The sequence below is a fragment of the Danio rerio genome, chromosome 5 (assembly GCF_049306965.1).
Source record: "Danio rerio strain Tuebingen ecotype United States chromosome 5, GRCz12tu, whole genome shotgun sequence".
NCBI classification, from domain to species: domain Eukaryota; kingdom Metazoa; phylum Chordata; class Actinopteri; order Cypriniformes; family Danionidae; genus Danio; species Danio rerio.
Window position 1 is genome coordinate 40,816,270 of NC_133180.1, and position 18,628 is coordinate 40,834,897.

At 34.2% G+C, this 18,628-nt stretch overlaps 1 protein-coding gene and 3 long non-coding RNA genes across 9 annotated transcripts; 1 reads left to right on the top strand and 3 right to left on the bottom strand.

Moving 5' to 3' along the window:
* Window positions 1–211: 211 nt before the first annotated feature.
* On the bottom strand, window positions 212–18,569 carry LOC137490154 (serine/threonine-protein kinase pim-2-like). Of its 4 annotated transcripts, none has more exons than XM_073951218.1 (10): window positions 18,449–18,565; window positions 8,737–8,841; window positions 7,826–7,933; window positions 5,557–5,661; window positions 5,174–5,262; window positions 4,999–5,040; window positions 4,569–4,905; window positions 4,267–4,386; window positions 2,167–2,271; window positions 212–1,677 (listed from the first exon to the last, which is right to left on the bottom strand). In XM_073951218.1, the coding sequence occupies exons 2-9, from the start codon at window positions 8,837–8,839 to the stop codon at window positions 2,183–2,185; spliced, it is 993 nt and encodes a 330-aa protein (XP_073807319.1). In that variant the 5' UTR covers window positions 8,840–8,841; window positions 18,449–18,565; the 3' UTR covers window positions 212–1,677; window positions 2,167–2,182. The 4 variants fall into 4 exon arrangements, with proteins under 4 accessions (XP_073807319.1, XP_073807320.1, XP_073807321.1 ...); XM_073951219.1 differs by lacking the exons at window positions 212–1,677; window positions 2,167–2,271 and adding exons at window positions 3,517–4,063; window positions 15,989–16,015 and having other exon boundaries at window positions 18,449–18,560; XM_073951220.1 differs by lacking the exons at window positions 212–1,677; window positions 2,167–2,271 and adding an exon at window positions 3,517–4,063 and having other exon boundaries at window positions 18,449–18,569.
* Window positions 7,291–16,360, top strand: LOC141385569 (uncharacterized). The gene is made up of 2 exons (XR_012406193.1): window positions 7,291–9,126; window positions 15,703–16,360. It is a non-coding gene; the product is annotated as an uncharacterized lncRNA (long non-coding RNA).
* On the bottom strand, window positions 9,564–12,514 carry LOC137490153 (uncharacterized). Its single transcript, XR_012406191.1, has 3 exons — window positions 12,429–12,514; window positions 12,241–12,317; window positions 9,564–10,919 (listed from the first exon to the last, which is right to left on the bottom strand). It is a non-coding gene; the product is annotated as an uncharacterized lncRNA (long non-coding RNA).
* LOC141375037 (uncharacterized) lies at window positions 12,513–15,452 on the bottom strand. 3 transcript variants are annotated; one of them, XR_011009537.2, is made up of 4 exons: window positions 15,404–15,452; window positions 14,093–14,126; window positions 12,673–12,728; window positions 12,513–12,579 (listed from the first exon to the last, which is right to left on the bottom strand). It is a non-coding gene; the product is annotated as an uncharacterized lncRNA (long non-coding RNA). The 3 variants fall into 3 exon arrangements; XR_012406189.1 differs by lacking the exon at window positions 15,404–15,452 and adding an exon at window positions 14,735–14,859; XR_012406190.1 differs by lacking the exon at window positions 15,404–15,452 and adding an exon at window positions 14,722–14,859.
* Window positions 18,570–18,628: the final 59 nt, after the last annotated feature.

The window sequence follows — 18,628 nt, forward strand, 5'->3', positions numbered from 1 at the left end:
TCTTTTGTCTTTTTATGCGAGACAGTTTCCCACGACGTGTGTTTGAGTTGTTCCATTAACGATTCTGTCTGCGGCTTTTTTTCCATCGGAACCCTTTTTTCACCATGTCTGTGTATGCCTCTTCAGCTGTATGGTACGTGTGAACCCCGTCCTCATAGTACACCCGTAGTCTTGCTGGATATGGAGTTTGGAATCGGATCTTCTTTTCTTTAAGTACTTTTTTCACCTGTGAGTAATCCTTCCTTTTCTGGAGAACCGCGGGAGGATAGTCATGATCGAAGTATATTTTTTGCTCTCCCATGAGGATTTCTTTTTTCGCCCATGCCTTCCGGATCACTTCTTCTTTCGTTCTGTACCTGAGGAATTTTACTATGATCGATCTAGGTTTTGCATTCGTTCTGGGTTTCGGCACGAGCGCCCGATGGGCTCTTTCTACATACAGCTCCCTGTCTGGGGGAAAATCCAAAGTGTCCCGCAACAGTTGTTCTACGAAATCAACCATAGAGTTTTTCTCTGCATCTTCAGGCACGTTGTATATCCTTATATTGTCTCTTCTTGATCTGCCTTCTTGGTCAATTTGTTTGTTTTCCAATTGCGATTGTATTTTAATGATTTTTTGCATGATTTCCTCCACGTTTTGCAATCGGGTTTCAGTTTCTTCAATACGATCCTCTGCGTGGCTGATTCTTTGATTAGTTTTATTTAATTCGGTTTTGATTTCATCCAACTGGCGGTTGTTGTCCTTCCGAAAGTCTTGAATTTCCTCCAGGATTCGTTCCAGATTGATATACGTGTTGTCAGGGTTACTAGGCTGTTGACGATTAGCATTGTGTTGCTGTGCTAACGCATGTGTTCCAGCGGTGCCTACTTGCTGTCTGCCTTCAATTTCCACAAGTTCCGTGTTGGTTTTCCTGCTCTTTTTTTTCGTCTCCATTGTTGCCCCACTATTATCGATTATTTTGAAACAGTTAGGGGTTTTTCTCAAGTTTAAGTGGGGTTATTAATATCTTCGTCGGAGGAGACGATGCACTATGCTGCCATTCCCTCACTCGCCGGAACCGGAAGCCGCAGATGGCATTTTGGAACATTCCTTCTTGCAAAAGTTTGTGCCAAGCACAAACAGTGCTTTTCAAATCAATCCATAAATTTTCGATGATGTTCAAGTTATGCTCAGACACGACAAAATGTTCTAGAATGGCCATCCCAGCATTCTAGAACATTGTATCGTGTCTAAGCATGAATTACTTGGTAAATCTGGAACCATGTTCTGGGTCATTGTCGTGCTGAAACATCCAACCCTGCCGTAACCTCAGCCCGTTTGCTGATTTCTGAACATTATTCTTCAGAATCTGCTGATACTGGGTGGAATCCATGCGACCTTTAACTCTGACAAGGTTTCCAGTAGCTGTGCTTGCCACATATTCACACAGCATGATGCACCCTTCACCATATTTACAGTAGGGAGTTTTTTCTTCTCATGAAATGCTGTGTTTTATTTCCACCATGCAAAGTGCCTTTGGATGGGGCATCTGTCCACAGCATATTTTCCAAAATGATTCAGGCTTGTCCAGATGAACGTTAGCATATCTCAAACAACTCTTCTCGTTGGCAGAACACAGAAAAGGCTTCTTCTGCATCGCCTTCCATTAAGCTGTTCTTTGTGAAGAATGCGCTGAACTGTGGAATAAATCACAATGACAATATCATCAAGATGTTCCTGCAGCTCTTTAGAGTTGGTCTGTGGTTTGTCTGTGACTATTCTAACCATTCTTCGTCTTTGACTTTCAGATATTTTTCTTGGTCTAGCTAGCACATCTTTCCTTCACAAGAACTGTTCCTGTGGCCTTCCATTATCTTACTATATTTCTGGCTACATGTACATGTGATTTTCAGGGTTTTTATTTGTAATAAATTTGCAACAGTTTCAAAAAATAGTTTTTTACATTGTCATTACAGGATATTGTGTATAGAATTTTGAGGAAATAAATTAATCAATTTTGGAATAAGGCAGTAACATAAATAAATGTGGAAAAAGCTAAGCGCTATAAATACTTTACGGATACAGCTGATGCCAGACATTTCTTATTAGTTCTGTGCTATGGCACTGGCCTACACACACTGTCTTCTGTGGTTAAATGAGTGTTGACATTATTCTGCAAGACTTACCTCAGATGAGAAAGTGTCAGCCCAGAAGGTTTCGAGCACAACTCTTTTCTACTGGAGCTCGACTGGCTGGATCATCTGGATGTTTTGCCTTACCCGATTCTTCGCCTCCGATCAAAGTTAGACAGACAAGTGACATATAGAGGGTGAAACAAAAAATGTTAAAGAGCGCAAAACAGCAGTAGGGATATAGCCTAGCTAGTGATGCCGGCAGGCTAAGGTTAAAAGTGGATGCTCAAGAAATTAGATAAGACTAGTGATGCAAGATGCGAAGTTTGAGTACATTTTGTTGTAAAACAATATGAAGGGTATGTTCACCCTTTGTAAGACTTTTTGCAAAGAGAAGATGGGGACGTGTTTATGAAAAGAATGAAAATGACAAATTCACTCAATGGTGCTCTAAACACAAACAACACCTCTGCAACAAACAATGTCACTCGAGCATACTCTCAAGGTTTAGTACTCAATGAGCTTGGTCATTCAGAGAAAAAGATGCTAGGCCAAAGGGAGCCCATTAAGACAAGTAGTATTCACTCCAGAGCCAAATGGAACTCCAGATCCTTATTGCTGCACTTCCTCTGCAAGTGATATAACTGGGAATTGGGTTTAAATCAGCTTACATGTATCTCTTCAGCAAGCACACTCTTTATCAAAGACCAGCACAGGCCTGTTTGCAGGGTTAGCTATAATGAATTTCTATACAGCAGGATACATTTAACTGTTTGGTGGGCATTCTGTCCCATTTGCTGCAAGTAGATAGACAAAAACAGTGCAACATGTTGCCTCTCTGTGTCTGTGCTTGCACTTTGAGCATTGTAACAGCATTTTTGTGTGGTTCATTTATCGTTGCAGGAAGGCTGAATAAACTTCACAACAACTACATCAAATAACCATTTGGAAACTTCCTGCTTCGGTCTGAACTTTGGAACTCGTGACTGTGGCTTTCTGCTTCATCAGTCTCTCAGTCTCTATTTGTCATTTTGCTGTGCTCATCTGACACCTAAAGTTTGGTTTTATTCTAAACCAACATCCCTAGGAGTGGGCAGGGAGAACCAGCTCATTTGCATTTACATCATAGGCGTAAACAGCTAAAATTCCATCTAGTCCAAAAATTGTCATTTTTAACAGGGTAAAATAAATGATCTGAGGAGTACTTTGCCCGGTAAATTTACAAAGATAAAAAGTAGAAGTTAATATTTTCAAGACATAAATACCTTGGGCTACAAACACTGTTTTTGTAGATAACTTGATTAAATTTGTGTTATTTTTAAAAAAATGTTGCTGGATGTTTGGAAATAGTAGAAGATTTATCTTAAAGACACTAAATGCACTTGCAATATGAAAATTTTCTTTGCATTCATAAAGTACAGCTTTATTTAAAGTTTGTGCCAACACTGGCAGGTGCTCTGGGGCTGGAGTCGTCAATGGCAGGTGCTTCGGGGACTGGAGCCGTCATCGGCAGGCGCTCTGGGGCTGGAGCCGACACTGGCTGGCACTCCTGGGTTAATTGCTGAAACTGGTAGATGCTCTGAGGCTGGAACTGCGTTTTTAACAAGTTCACTGGCCTATTCTGTCATAATTACTCACACTCACATTTTTACAAACCCCCTTTTGTTCAGTTTTGGAAGACAAATTAGAATAATTTGGATAAAAACTGAACATCGCAAGATATTCAGTGTCTGCAAAGTAAGGCACACATTCACATGGACTGTGCAGAGAAGATGTATACTGATGTACTGAAAAGTTGCTTTCAGGCATTTGGAGTATACATTGCACTGTGCTTGTGAACGTGTGCTCTGAATAAAGGTCTCAGGGGTTTGGAATGGCATGAGGGTAAGTAATTAAAGACAGAATTAACATTTCTTGGCAGTTTCACAAGCAGCAATACATTTCTTCAATTCTATATGCATTTTAGGAAGAAAGTTGGTTAGTCAAGGCCACACAGAGTTCACATGTATCAAAACAGCTTCTAAAATACAGTTCATCAACCGTAAGGCAAGCCTTATAGACAGATATGTTGTAGTATTATAGATACATTATACAGAGGGCTTACTGTATGTACTGAATGTTATTGTCATTGTGTTGTTAGTGTCATTATCTCACCTTTAGGTACATAGGCGTGGACAGCTATTTGACCCAAACGATCACCCACAGATTTCACTGTGCTTTCAAGAGCATGTCGTAAGCATGTTGTGCCAATGTGGTGTGGATGCACTTCTGGTTCTGTAAGAAAAACAGTTTTGAGGTTAGTAAACAGCAGTGAAGCACACTCAAAAGAAAATCAAACTCTAAATTGCTTGGGTTTCTGTCCTAGAGGTTTTCTAGTCCCTCTCTGACATTTAGGCTTTTGTCTACTCACAGTAAACGTCTGTCAAAAAACTGTGAAAAGACAAAGGAAAACTTACCCTTGATTCGGAGTCCCAGTCCAAAGTCAATAAGCTTGATCTGCATCAAAGCTGTATTGATTAAAATGTTGTTGGAGTGCATGTCATTATGGAAAACCCTATGGTTTATGCACTCTTGAGCACAACGGACAACCTGGACCATCAATCTCTTCGCAACACTATCCTCCAAGTGTCCGCAGTGGCAAAGAAAACTTGCCAGTGGTTCACAGGGCTCTGGATACTCCATGACCAGGTGAAAGCATTTTTTCTCTTGAAACCACTCAAAAAGGCGTACAGTGTAGGTGCTTGGAGGTTCCATGAGCATACTCAGTAGCACCACTTCTCTGGGACAGCCAGGCTGGAGAAAAAATATAATTAAATGTCTTATATTCAATATAATTTGTATTCAGTGTCATATACTAATATGCATTGTTGTTAAATCTGTTGTTACATTCTTCGCTTTTTGCTTTCTTTCAATGAACTTGATGGCAACCTGTGGATGAAAAGATGGAGAACATTAGTAAACTTCTTGCATAAACATTCAATCTTGTATTGCGAGCACAGGTCTATTGATCTGCAGTCACTGTACTAAAAAAGAAAACAGAGGAAGTGTAGAAGAGGTATACCTTTTGCTGATCTGACTTTCGTATTGCCATTTTGACGATGCCATAGCGTCCTCGTCCCAGCTCTCTCACCATATCATACTTGTTTTTCACTGAAAGATATAAGAGATGTTCATTTAAGATTCTTGTTATGCCTGAACAAGCAGAATAAAAAGTCTGTGTACAAAGTAATGTAAGAGATGTAAAAAAGAGTTATTCTGTATTTGGGTGCCTGTCTTTATTTGAAATAATGTTTGGAGTGTTCTAATTGTTACAGAAATCCTTAGCTATTATTTAAAACCATCTAAAACCAGAATCCACTTTGTTCTGTACTTTACAAGTATCAATGCTAATAATAAATGCTGTTAAAAAACACCAATAAAAAAGAATCATTGTTTCAGATGTACCTGATCCAGGCGATCGGTTGATTAGCCTTGAACCTGATGTAGCCTGTGTAGGGTGCAGTCCTGATGGGCCTGGGACTGGCTCAGTCTCCTCATTTCTTCTCAAACCTGGTGCACAGTTGGGATGATATATATCAGTACATTTTATAAACATTCTTAATATAATCACTTAAAAAATAACTCAAACATGTATACAGCATTAGTTACAAAAACACAATAAATACTTGGCAAAAATACTTCTCCACCCATTGCAGCTTCTCTCAGAAAAACATTGCATAACTTTAGTCTTTTTTACACTTATAAATAAAACTTTACTCTACAATCTAGGGCTGGACAATCATTTATTATTAATATAAATTTGGCATTGGTTGGTAATTGCCTCAAATAGCACTGAAATAAATACTTATTGTTTTATTAAATAATCAGATTTTGTAGGACTTTCTAAATTTAACTCAATAAATTAGGTTACTAATTTAAAAAAAAATCCAAGCCAATAAAATAAACACATTTGTAACCCTGGAGCACAAACCAGTCTTATGCTGCGCAAGAATATTTTTAGCAATAGCCAGAAATACATTTTATGTATCAAAATTGTTGATCTTTCTTTTATGAAAACAATCATTAGAATATTAAGTAAAGAAGATCATGTTCCTTGAAGATTATTATCTGTACATTTCTACTGTAAATCTATCAAAACAATAAATAATTCATTTAGACAGCTTTAAAGGCAGTTTTGAACCTTCAGATTGTAGATGTTCAAATAATTTTATCTCAGCCAAATATTGTCCTATCCTAACAGATTATATACATCAACAGAAAGAGTAAAACCAGAATGCTGGACAGAGTGACACCAGTTAACCGGTTTTAGCTGTTTTTTTTTTAGCCGAATATTAGGGGCATTTCTACAATTTAGCTTTAATCTAATTAAACACACCTGCTCAAACTGATTAAGTCTTTCATACTTGTATGAAACCTATAGTTAGGTAGGTGTGTTGGAGCATGTTGTAACTAAAATTGGAAATCTGAGTTTGACACAGCTGCTCTAATACTGATCTATATGATCACACAGATGATGATAACAGATGAAAAGGTAACATTCTGCTGTTATAGTGTTTTGTAAAAACTACAGTACTAGTGCACAAACATTTTTGTCAAAACACATGCGTTCTACCCTCTTTGCCAAAAACAATATTGCTGATTGTAAGAATGCACATTAATGTGTAGACAACTACTGTAATGTATGTCTATATTTTCCCCCAGTACTGCGGCAAAATATAAAGTCCAGCTACTCCCAGCAGAAAGACACTGACTGACACCATGAGAAAAAGACTACAATATTGATACTGCATTATTATCCAAAGTGTGAAATGTATTTATTCATACACTTTTTGTGTGCCCACTTATCCCAGTTTAATGTGCAGACAATTTTAAAAGCTGAAAATTACGTTTTTCTCCAGAAAAAAAGTTGGCACTTAATATAGTAATAATTTGATTTCTACTTTAAAATGTTTCTTTTCAGATTTATTTTAAACGATTGTTGTTATAGATATTTACATTTATAATAAGGGACATAACCCTAACATTGTTGCATGTAAAGTATATTCTCTCATGCACAACAGCATTGGCACTTCTATACACTGTAGTATGTGTTCCTGCATCTTTACATAAGCGATTAACACATTTTATTTGTTTATAAGGTAGGTAAAGTACAGTATATTACTCTTTTTTTTTTTTTTTACAATCACAATTAACTTGTTTTCAGTGTAAATATACACCCATACAGTATACTGATGCATCTAAATTCTATTGACTATTAGTGTAAATAGTGTAAATTAGTGTAAATAGCATCGACCTTCTTATAAACACAATGTAAATAGCCTCTATTGGAATAACCAGACAAATCTGAGGATTTAAGGGTTTATCTATGTAAAACTCATGTTTCTTGTTTGTATGCTAATTTAAATAAAAGGTGAACTATTAATTGCACTGGTCTTATTTCTAAAATAATACAGAGCTCTAAAGGGGAAGGTTTTAATTTTTTTTCTTCATAAGCATTTTTGGCAGTTTTTCTGAGGCTTTTAAATATTGTTTATATCTTTATCAGAATTATATAATATTGATGGAAATTTAAAAAAATATATATATATTGTGATAAACATTTTAGTCATATCATCCAGACCCACTACAAAATATGCAGATTTCATATTTGGCCCAAACGAGTAATTAAATAACATTTATAAAACATGGAGGGATAAATCTGTTCCAAAAATACCTGATACACTCGATGACTCGACTGGCATTGAAGCAAATTCAGTCAACGGTCCTTCAGTCATTGATGATGGCCCTGCAATGGGCTCGGAGTCCTGATTTTCTGTCATAGCTGTAAACAGATGCACAATGTGGTTATCTGTACATTATGATATATTCATAATATAAAGACTTATAAAAATAACAAACATTTATACAATAATAGTTATACAAAATACGACTACAACATAAAACTACTCTAAAAACTGGGCTAAACAATAATTCACGATCACTTTATATCACAAGATGTTTTTCAATAACAGTGATATAGGATTTTTAAAATAATATCTGATATTAAAGCATTTGACAGTCAACTGGTGCAATTGTAGACTTTCAGTGTCAAGTCTTTCAGAGGCTTTTTGACCCCTTTTGTGGTCTTAGTTTGCCCTTTAAGCATCAAAAATGACCAGTCTTCACTAAACCACTAAAATAAAGCAATTTTAATTACAATCCTCAAATCCATTTTGCATGAAGAAACAACTTCATTATTGATTACAAGCTATGAGAATGTCTAGATTTTCACTGGTCATTGTGTACGTTTTTTTTAATCAATATTATCAGTATATACAACAGAATCAGTAAGTACCACTCTTATTTTTTTACTAAAGTAAATGAAAATATTTTCTTATGCTATAGGGACCTGCATATGTGCAAAAACGTAATCATAAAAAACATAATTTTATGTGCTGTTAAAATGATCACGGGTCCTTTTCGATGCTTAAGTCATCAGGAGGATTGAATATTGTTTATCTCAATATCAGAATTATATTATATCAACAGATACTAAGAAATATATTGTGATAAACATTTACAACACCCACAAATGGAAACATTTTTTTTCTAAAACATTGAGGAATAAATCTGTTCCAAATGTACCTGATACACTCGATGACTCGACTGGCATTGAAGCAAATTCAGTCAACGGTCCTTCAGTCTTTGATGGCCCTGGAACGGGCTCGGTGTCTTGATTTTCTGTCATAGCTGTAAACAGATGCACAATGTGGTTATCTGTACATTATGATACATTCATAATATAAAAAAAACAAACATTTATACAATAATAGTTACACAAAATACAACTGATATTTGATCATCCTTTCAGGAACCATTTCAGCTTCTCTCACAAAGACAAAGACAGTCATTTTAACAGTTAAACATGTACAAACTAGGGCTAAGCAATAATTCACGATCAGATTATCTAACATTATGTTTTTCAATAAGTCATATAGGATTTTTAAAAATATATCTGATATTTCAATATACACTGTAAATTCTAACATGTTCAGTTTACTTAAAAAAAGTTTGGAAACCGATTGCCTTATTTTTGCAATATAAACTTACAAGGAAATCTTAAGTTAAGTTTAATTATTGCCTTGAAGTAAGAAAACTAAAACTTATAAAGTAAACTAACTGTTAAAAATTAAGTAAGTTTAATAGAAAATTCTAGTTAACATACTTGTCATTATTTAGTAATCTTACTTAGGGTTTTATAGTAAGATTACTTTAATAGCTCTATTTAACTAATACTGTTCTACCATGTTCAGTTAACATCTTGAATGCTAGTAGTCTCAACATTGTTTTAATCCACTATTTTAAGTAATGTCAACTAAAGAAACTACGTGCAATCGGTTTCCACATTTTCTTCAATTAAACTGAACATAAAATATGTAGTTCAACCTACAAGTAATGACATTATACAGGTCTTAAATGTAAACATTTTATTTGACAAAATTAGCAGAATTTCACAATACACTTGTGATATTTTAGTATCACAATACACTTGTACACAATACAGTTTTGTAAAAACCTGTTGTAAAGTGCTGTAATATACTGTAAACAGCAATACAGACAAAAAATATAATAAACATGTTCAACCCTAAAACACAAGTTTTCGAAAAGGTTTGAAAATCTATCAAAAAAACTTTAAATACTTGACACTTGGAAAAAAGATACTTGAATTAGTGTAATTAAACATCCCATTGCACCAGCACCTTAAACATGGCAGCATATAGACACTCACAGAGGAACAGATATTAAGCTTTAAAGCTAATTTGTTAGACTGTGTAGTTTAGATTTTCCTACAGAAAATATCACATTAGTGTGGTCAAAAGTATTGAGTTTGGTATCAATCAATACTGAAATATTAAAAATATCCATTTTCCACCAGCATTTGAGTGCTACTGAGCTCGTTCTTAAACACCATTGATTGGCCACTGTGTTCACATGCTCAACAGAAATGATTGTGATTGGCTGTGACTGTCATAGGTTTACCATTTTTCACTGAGTCCAAACAAAGTTACACAGACACTGAAGTGTTTCAAAGCCATGTCGATAGCTGATTTGTTTAGAAGCTAACATATAAGCTATCTGGTGATGAATCGACTGATCGACAGTGCTTTGAAGTTATCCAGTGTCTTTGTATCTTTGCACCTGGTGAACAGTGGTGAAGTGTGGTAAAAATAATGACCTTCAAAGCCAATCAGTCATATCTACTGAGCATGTGAACACAATGGCCAATCAGTTCTTGCAATGTTAGTGGGAAATGGATGGACTTTTTTTTTTTTTATTTCAGTACCGATTGGTACCAAACTCAATACTTTTGACAACCCTATAAATCACAATACACTTTTTTGGTAAAAAAAAAAAAAGTGTTTTAAACACCAAAATGCTGCAGTCCTAAATGTAACACTGCAAACAGCAACATGTTAAAAAGCAACACTTTGTAATTAAACATGCCATTATACCTGAACCTTTAAACATAAAGCACAGCAGTATATAGGCACTCGCCGAATAAAACACATTACGCTTCCCTCCCAGCAAAAGCAACACACGTTGAACAAATTCAAATGCATTGCTCAAAGTCTTTGTGGTAGTCCGAATTCAGTGTGTAAATCAAAGCAAAAAAAGAGACATACTGCATGTGGCAAAGTCCATAACCACTTTTCCTTCCAGTATAAAGGCCCACATTGCATCCATAATGAGGTTCTTTAGACATCTTCACACACGACAGTCAGCAGGCCAACATCTTCTGCACTGAAGTCCGACTCTACAATTACATCCTATGAATAGAGAAAGAAAAATAAGTAAAGTTTGATATTCTAAATGGCACTAATAAAGCCTGTAGTGGCCAGGAGACCAAAAGCAGAGGTGAAAAAAATACAATTCCTTGTGCTTAATTTAGTAACACTTTAGTAGGAACCAATTACCCTATTAACTAGTTGCTTATTAGCATGACTATTTGTGTTTATAGTACATTTTACATTCAAATACTTCTTATAAGAAGGCCTTGCTATGGTGCTCCTTCTTCAATGTAGACCAACACGATGGATTTGCCTGTACTGCTTCTACTAGGCTTGTCATGATAGTGGAATTTATTACCAATCCATATAGTAATTTTAAAAACATCCATTTCCTGCTAACATTTGAGCATTGTTGAGTGTCATTTCTGTTAAGCATGTGAACAGAATGGCAAAACAGGGCTGTTTAAAAATTGTGCTCAAAAGTGCTTAAAATGTTAGCAGGAAATTTGCTGCTTAAAATTGCAGCAGAGATTGGTACTAAATTCCAGTATCTTGAACATGAAACTATTCTAAAGAAACAATAATTTTTTTTAATTAAAGAAACACTGTAATGTAATAAAACAAACTGCAGTAAAAGTACTTTTAAAACATTTTCAAGAAATTAAATGCAAATGTGTGAGAGACCAATTGGTGCTACATAATCAATATAAATATTTTGTAGGGAAAACTTAATAAATTGGGAACCGATTCATGAATGCATTTGGTTTTGCTAGATTAAAGCAGTGAGTCAAGTTTGCATTATTTAGCACACTTTTTAAAAATGTATTAATAACTATTTTTTAATAAGAAAATTGATGTTTTAGTATGGCTTTTAGAACAAGGGTGCAGCCATCTACAATCCCACAGCAGGTGACTTCACAGGGTTGGTTATAATACGGAGCATCTTTGACTTTGTGGCTTTTAACACTATCTTTTTACATCTTAATCCAGCAGGTTCTTTCAACTGAAATTATATTTCTCTCAACATATTACATAGGTATTACACTTATTAAGATTTTTTTTCAAGCTAATCTTCCTCCTTTTCAAAACAAGTGTGTTTAAAAATTAAAGAAATGCATTCATTACTTCACTGGCCTATGAAGCTAACTGACCCTGTGACGGCACAAGCTGCTGTATTTGCAACATAGCAATGCTCTTGCTCCAAAGGCCATAATATAACATCCCTCTTACTTTCAAATACTTACATTAAATGCATTTGTTTTATTTTTATAAAATTGAAAATTTTTATTAATAAGTGAAGTAAACTGGAATGACTGCTTCATTTCCAGTCTAAGAAAGCAGAAACAATAATACTACTTACAAAACACATCCTGAAAATTTCTTTAGACTCATCCCTCTAAAGGACTGAAAGACTCCGGAGAACTGCTGCCAGATGACCTTGAAAAAGTAAAGACAGGTAGACATGCATTATAGCCCAATGAAAACATCAAATGCAATTTATTGCAATCAAATGCAAATTATGATTCAAAGATGATGTCACAAAAATACCTTTGAATTAACATGTTGAAAATTTCTTCTAGTTTTCTTCTGCAATTTTCTCCTTTTTTTTAATTTTTTTTATTTCAATCAATTGAGGAGTGTTTGTCCAATGCAGCGTAGAACTTGGATCTCACATTTCTTCCTGATATTCGATTGAATTCTGCAAAGATCCAATCAAAACATTATTAGTCATTAATAACATTCAAAAACACAAATTCACAAAATCACACAAAGTTTTGAAAAGAAAACAAACCTTCTGCAGCACTTGCATCAGCTGGTGTTTCCTCTATGACTTCCTTCTGGATGTCACTGTTGTGCACAAAAACGTAAAGTGTTATTGACATGGCTAAGCGAAATTCTAAAACAAAAAACAGAAATCAGAAACACATGCAATGATACAATGCAATGCCATTTAGCAACAGATGTTACACTTTAACATGACATAGTTAAATGTTCTTGAATAATAAAAGCTGCCAAATACTCCCGGCACCTGTCATCAAAAGCATGAGCTATACTTGTCACCAAACAGTAATAAACACAACCCCCAATTAAATATAATCATGGCATTGTTGCTGGTGTGCCTTACTTTTATGCGCATTGAAAGTGGAATAAATATTTGTCTCAATTGATGTCTTTAAAAGGACACTGAACTTTCTGACTAGGGTTGCACGGTTTACCGGTACTATGGTAGTATCGTGATACTATGGCTCCAAGATACTGGCGGTGCCACTGTAGTTTGTAAACGGTAGTATTGTCATTAACAGTCTGCCCACAATACATAATGCTGCATGTGAAAAAGTCACTAAAATACTTACACGATTCAGCAACAATAGATCATTGTATTTTAATAGTCTATGGAGCCTTCTAAGGTTGTAAAACTGTAGAATTTGCGCCCTTTATAGTAGCCTATTGCATATTTTCTGATGGTTCATTTCAAATCGGAATTAATTTATTTCTGTTCCTGTCAATATGATATAATAGCTACAACAACCGTGACAATCTATTAAAAAGAATGACTCATAAAGTGAAATTTTGAATTACTTTGGATTCTTATCCGATAATAAGTGTGAAAAAAGTATGACAGATGAAAAACCCAAAATAGCAACAGGAAACAATTTTTGACCACTTCATATAGCCTAGGTTTGTTGGAAAAATGCTCTTTTCTTTATGTATCTTTATTTTAATGTATTTTTTTTGCTGGAATGAATACATTTTAGGTAAAGAGATGTGCAAATACTTTTTTCAACAATAAGGGAATTATTTAAATTCAAGTAGGCCTATAATAACATATACAATATATTATTTCTGACATTTTTCTTTATTTCATGGATTTAAGTTATGAATTACAGTATTGCAATACTACTTGGTATCACCATACTTCAGCTGGTATAGTATTGTAACATAAATTAATGGTATCACAACACAACAACCCTATTTCTAACTAGTCCTCAGATGATTATTCAAATGGACAAAATATTCGGACTATTCTTGATCATGCAGTTCTTTGCTGAGAATTTTGTTAAATGTACTTTTAATGCATTAAACGATTTAAAATTACCCTGACACTCAGTATGGAGACAAGGTAACGTTAATAGAACAATTCATGAATATGTTCTATGGCTTGTGCGGTATTGTTCAAAAAGTTTTCTTTGATGTGTAAGTGCAAAACTTACATTTCCACTGCATATCAGCTCACAAACTGGTAGTCTGAAATAAAAAATAAATAAAGGGTATAATGATATTACAAACCAAATATGCCACTCGCAATACTCTAATGGTGTGCTACATTTTAAACAACCTTGTAATTGTTCAAATTTATTTGCCCTAAATTGTTAAAAATTAGTGAAACCTTCTTTAAAAATGCAAACTAACAGGTTTGGCAAAGCCTGTTTCTTTACAGAAAGTTTGCTTATAACAAAGGCTTGTTGATGCCTTTGTGTGATATTGAGCAAACAAAGGGATGTTTCTGTGCTTGGTTGTACGAGTTATACCACTTCATCATTAACGTTATCCATCACACATATTCAGTCGCGTCTGGTCAGATTTATTTGTCATTACAGCAATAAAAAACACTCAATAACGTAACGGCAACACTGGAATAAACCTTCAAAACGGCATAAAGAAAAGACAAATAGCATATAAAACAAATAAATGAGTTAATTAAATATCTCTCGCATTTTCATAAGTTTAACTTTAAGTTTCATAGAGATTGTTAGCATAAGCACACTTTAGCATCATGTGTAAATATGTATCTGCCTCATACAGTGACACGAATCGTAATCGCATCGAAATCCTAAATTACCTACGACACTCACGGGTCCATTTTGAGCTGAAACTGCTTTATAATGTTCTAAAAGCCTCGGCGGGTTAAAACTGCTGCTGCCCCGGCGATCATGGAGAAAAAAACGACTGGTCTGGTCATGAGCCGCTCGCTGACACCGGACCGAATCACAGCTGATCTCCTCACCTGCTTCCTGCAGGTGATCTCATAAAAGTAAATCTTAAAAAAAAAACACGCATATTTTCGTCACAACAAGCGCCACTAAAGTTCAGCGATAACTAACGTTACTGTATTTGTAATGCGGATAAATAGGTTTCGTTTTCTTTTTTAAAAATGTAGACCTACAGCTATGTGTTAACTTTACATCTATTTGAACGGATCATTGCGCGCGCTCTTGCTCTCTCAGTGCATCATTTAAAATGGCGCGGCCCGCTCTTTTAGAGCATAACGCCCACTTTACAAATTACTACTAACTTTACAAATTATTAATAGTTATTAAAAAGGACTAAGCAGCTAAAAATAGCTTATCTAGTAAAGTAGACAGTATTGCAAATAACGTGCAGTGGTCAAAACGTTTAGTCACAACATCATGGGCTATTAATTAGTTCACAAAACAGCAAACAATTTCAAAAGTGCAGGAAATAAACAGATTACTGATACTATACAAATAAAATCAAAGTAGTAATTAAAACGAAAAGTTTACCTTGATTTACAGCAGTACATCTTCTCAATATGAAATCCTGTCCTTCAATGGCGGTGCTGGGTGGCGGTTGGTTGTGACTCGGGATGGGGGATGGGAAATCACCACCCAGTACGCATGCGTAACAGCATGGCTTAGCCCTTATAAGCAATTTTACTCAAATTACATTAGTTATGGGAACTTTATACCTTACTATGTCAGCAACACTAATGCATTTTTAGTAAACTCAACAATTAGCTTAAAATTAAGTAAACACACTAGAATTTTGACATTAAGGAATACTATTCGCATTTACAGTGTAGTAGGCTACATTAAATATGTATAGTAGGTTACATTTTGAGAGTTACACCTCGTTAACTGTAGTTTTTTCTTGCATCCAAAGAACTGACAAAATTAAGTCACTTTAAAACGGGATTTAATTGCATTGACAATTCAATTGTCAAATTGAAAATTTTTTCAGGGACAGTCACAAACTTAGCCTGAAACAACACCGAATAGTGGATGATCCGATTAACGTTAGGCCTAAAATATTTAAAGCAAAAGTATCAAATGATTTTAATATTTTACAAAAATACTATTTCGAAATACCTGTAATTCTTCCAACTGATGTTGAAGCTGGTCCGGCGATCGGAGTTAGTTTAGTTAGATTAGTTGATGAAGAATTCATAAGTGGAAATTTTTCAAAAAAACAAGTCAAAGATTTAACTGTGCTATAAAAACTCTGGAGGTCTGTCGAGATACACTACAGATTTTCTTGCAAGTTCAGTAACAACTGAGAGATTGGCTTCGCGCGTTCGAATTTTTTTTTTTTTTTTTTTTAATTAATATACGAAAGTGAGAATATATAATCACAGTATGTTAACAAGAAATCAAAGAGACAAAAAGAGCAACAATTTTGGAAAAAGAAACAACAACAGATAACAAAAAAATAAACAAACAAACAACAAAAAAACAGGAGGGGTAAATACATTACAAGTTAAAGAAAAATATTATATAATTTACAAATTTCAGTTGTTTTTAAAGCCTTTTTTGTAAAAGAGACACTGTTTCAAAGTAATACTGCATTTCAGTAAGCAAAATATAAAAAAAAGGTTTTTGGTTTGAAAATTTACATTTATGGATGTAAAATTTTGTTAATAAGACAAGAAGATTAAGAAAATATGTTTTCTTTTTATGTAAAGCCCCCGTTCCATAATCAACAAAACCAAATAAAACATTCTCCCACAGCAAGGAAAATTCCTCATCAACATTCTCAATTATAAAAAGTGAGAAGTCTTTCCAAAGCAACTTAGAGTAATTGCATTGCCAAAATAAGTGAACCAGGGACTCAGGGTGCTGCCCACAAAATGAACAATTAATATTAAGATCTTTTTTATATCGTACTAAAAGAGTATTGACTGGGTATGTACGGTGAATAATTCTGAATGAAACTTCTTTTATCTTATTTGTAATTAAGTAGTTATTTGGGATGAGCCATATTTTTCTCCAATCAACATCCGAAACAAAATAATTCCAGTAAAAAGTAACATTTGGAACTGATACAGTTCCATTAAGAAATAAAAAACGTATTGTTTTGTTTGAAGAAGTTGCAGAGAAACAATATTTTCCAATCATTGTAGTAGAAGGGTCTAAAAGAGGTAAAACAGAAGGATAGGGGATGCCTTGGAATAATCTAATAACACCAGATGGTATAGCATCAAATACCACAGCAAATTCTTTAGGGGGGATGGGAATATTGAATCGATTAAGAAATTCGTTATAATTTAATAAATGGCCATTTGAGTTAAATAATTGACTAACAAGCAGAATATTTGCTTCAAACCAGCGCTGAAAGAAAAGAGATTTGTTTTTATATACAATATTTTGGTTGTTCCAAATAAAATATTTGTGAGGAGAAAAGTTGTGCTTGTATAATAGTGACCAGGCAAGAAGAAATTGTTTATGAAATTGAGATAATTTAGCTGGTATTTTCTCAACCTTATAGTTACAGAGTAATAAGAAATTAAGCCCTCCAAATTTAGAAAATATGTAATTTGGAATAAAATTCCAGATTGAGGTTGGATTTTTGAGAAAATTTTTTCCCCATTTAATTTTGATAGTATTATTAAATGTACAAAAATCCAGCATATTAAGACCCCCATTCTCAAAGCTATTCATAATTACCGATTTTTTTATATAATGGATACCATTTTTCCAAATAAAATTAAATAATATTTTATCAGTATGATTTAAAATGGATTTGTCAACATGGAGAGATTGAGCAGCATACGAAAGTCTGGAGATACCTTCCCCTTTAGTAAGAAGAATTCTTCCCCTCAGAGATAAATCCCTCTGGAGCCATAAGTTTAATTTTCTATGAGTTTTCTCAATAATAGGGTCAAAATTAATAGAGCATCTAACTTTTTCATTTGTACAAATAGAGATACCCAAGTAAACTATATTATCTTTAACTGGGATATTATTAATAGTAGAAAGACTAGATTCTTTTACTGAAAGTAATTCACATTTAGATAAATTTAAAAAAAGACCAGAAGCTTTGGAGAAGGATTGAATTGTATTAATAGCAAAGGGGACACAAGATGCGTCTCTTAAAAAGAGAGCAGTATCGTCTGCTAGTTGGCTGATTTTTAATTCCCTTTCCGCAATGATAATTCCTTTTAAGGCACTTGTTTTAATATATTGAGAAAGTACTTGAGTGGCCAAAAGAAAAAGATAGGGTGAAATGGGACATCCTTGTCTGATACCCCTCTGAAGGCTAAAGCGACTTGAAGTACCAAAACAAAATTTCAAGGAGCAATTACTGTTAGCATAAAGTGTCGTGATAGCATTATAAAAAAAATCACCAAAACCAAATTTTTTAATACAACGAAAAATAAAATTGTGCTCTACCATGTCAAATGCTTTGTAAAAGTCTAGAAATAATATAAAACTTTCATCAGAAATAAAATCAGAATAATCAATTATGTCTAAAATTAATCTTATATTATTAGAGATTAATCTGTTTTTTAAGAAACCAGACTGCGATTCATCAATTAAATAACTCATTACCTTTTGTAATCTTTGGGCAAAAATTTGAGCTAAAATTTTGTAATCGGTATTAAGTAAACAAATTGGACGCCAGTTCTCAATATGTAGTGGATCCTTTTTGGCCTTTGGAATTAGATTAATTAAGCGCGTTCGAATTTATGGAACTAGTTCCATAAACCGTGACGTCACGGCCCAAAGACA

Coding starts and splice junctions, on each gene's coding strand:
- LOC137490154 (XM_073951217.1), bottom strand. CDS start 16,067: ATGAATTCTTCATCAACTAATCTAACTAAACTAACTCCGATCGCCGGA. Junction 7,934..8,736: donor CGAGTCATCGAGTGTATCAG/GTACATTTGGAA, acceptor ATCTGTTTACAG/CTATGACAGAAAATCAGGAC. Junction 4,064..4,266: donor CCACGCCTATGTACCTAAAG/GTGAGATAATGA, acceptor AAATGCATATAG/AATTGAAGAAATGTATTGCT.